Source organism: Fukomys damarensis, unplaced genomic scaffold (genome assembly GCF_012274545.1).
Source record: "Fukomys damarensis isolate Sample0158 unplaced genomic scaffold, DMR_v1.0_HiC HiC_scaffold_19, whole genome shotgun sequence".
NCBI lineage: Eukaryota > Metazoa > Chordata > Mammalia > Rodentia > Bathyergidae > Fukomys > Fukomys damarensis.
In genome coordinates, this window is record NW_022900931.1 from 22,637,851 (window position 1) to 22,639,774 (window position 1,924).

The 1,924-nt window shown below is 44.5% G+C and overlaps 1 protein-coding gene across 1 annotated transcript in view; it reads left to right on the forward strand.

The window, feature by feature from the left end:
* LOC109118475 overlaps positions 1 to 1,532 on the forward strand; it is a 5,580-nt gene extending 4,048 nt beyond the window's left edge. The window contains exons 3-4 of the mRNA XM_033765944.1: positions 5 to 484; positions 1,322 to 1,532. Of these exons, the coding sequence (XP_033621835.1) occupies positions 5 to 484; positions 1,322 to 1,341 (500 nt within the window). The 3' untranslated portion in view covers positions 1,342 to 1,532. The remainder of the gene's footprint in view (positions 1 to 4; positions 485 to 1,321) is intronic.
* Positions 1,533 to 1,924: the final 392 nt, after the last annotated feature.

Consider the following 1,924-nt stretch of genomic DNA (forward strand, 5'->3'; position numbering starts at 1 on the left):
GAAGCCCGGGTGCGCCCCCTGGAGGCGCGTCCCTGCCGGCCTCTGCCTCCCGCGGCAGGAGACGCGGCAGGCCTCCGTCACCGTCACATTTGGAAAGCGTGGAGGCCAAGAAGCACACCTATCTTTGGACGTGAGGGGGAGAAGAAAACGTCGTCCTTCTGTGCTACGAAGCCCCGCCGCGAGCGTCCCCAAAGATCACAGCTCTTACTTCACACCTGGCGGTCGCTCCTACTTCCTCTAGGGGGCGCGCTCAAGGGCAGGACCGGCTTTGGGGTCTGCGGCGCCCTGGGCTGTCAGCTCAATAATGCACCCCCTCTCAGGCTTAAAGTTTGGGATCTAAGAGCGGAGATCTCCATGAATTTCTGTCCCCAGCGTGCAACAAGAGCAGGCACGAACCCGGATACGTTTGAACTTTCTGCATTGGCCATAGTTCCAAGCAACTTCCACGTGTTGCTCTCTTTGATCCTTTCGATAACTATAAGAGGTGGGTGCTGTCATTATCCCCATTTTAATTTTTAAAAAAAGAGGCCTAGGGAGGTTAAGTAACTTGTCCAGTGTCTCAAGGGTGGTCATGGCAGAACGGGATTTAAATCCAGGTTATCGGTGTGAGTTCAGGATCCTCCCCACACCCTGTGCTGGTCTGAGTCACCCCAGGCCAGGTGCCCCAGAGAACAACAAGGACAGTGCCCTGACGACTCTGTTTTATGTGTTGACTTGGCTGGGCTATGGTCTCTAGGCATCTGATCAAACCCTGATCTAGACATTACTTGAAGGCATTAGTGTATGTGATTACTTTATTATCAGTTTACTTTAAGTGAAGAGGATTGTCCCAGATAATCTCAGTGAGTCTCATTCCACCAGTTGAAAAACTCTAGAACTGAGAGGCTCCTTGGAAGAAGAGGAAAAGTCTGCCTGTGATACCTTTAGGGTTTGCCTCTGAGACACCCTCAGATATCACAATCTATGGATACCCAAGTTCTTTATTTAAAATGGCACAGCATTTGTGTATAACCCAGGCACATAGTCTTATAATTTAAACAATCTCTAGATTACTTATATACCTTTAATGTAATGTAAAGGCTGTGTAAAGAGTTGTACCACATTATTTGGGCAACAATGGTCTGTACATGGTCAATGTGGACATAATTTTTTTCCAATATTTTAAATTTGTAGTTGGCTGCCTGTGGGTGTGACACCCACTGGTACATAGGGCTGAGCATATCTATATACATATCACCTATTTCTATGTCATCTATGTCTACACCCATATCTGTGTATCTGTTTATGTGTTAATATCTACAGACAGATTCTGTATCTCTAGTTTCCCTAGTTGAACCCTGACTGATCCTGTGACCAAAGACCAGGTGGATACCTGCTGGGGGAGTGAGTGATGCCCTTCCCTGGGACTTGGCCAGTGGCTAGCTGCAATCCTGGGAAGAGTAGGGGAAGTTGACTGAGACTATGTTTCCATCACCAACAGGAATGAAGAGTCGATGTAGACATTTCCTTAAGATATAATGAAAAAGGTAATAAGGGAAAAATATATGAGAAAATGAAAAAATGGAAATAAAGTGTTTGTAAATGGGGAGGGGAGGGAGGGTGAAGGGAGGGCAGAGACAAGGGAAAAAATGAGAACCAAGACCTGTCATGTAAAGGTACAAGATCCCAATGATGAATGTAATTGTACTGTATACCCAAAATGTACCAATAATCTCAATGAGAGAAAAAAAGATATAATGAAAATGAATAAATGACATTTTTTTCATTATGAAACATGCATTTGTGGTTTTTTTTCTCAATGAGTTTATTGGTACATTTTGGGTATACAGTACAGTTACATTCATCATTCGGATATTGTACCAAGAAATGACATTTTTGCACTGTCAAGCTTATGGTTTCTTACTACACCATTTTAACAGTCTAC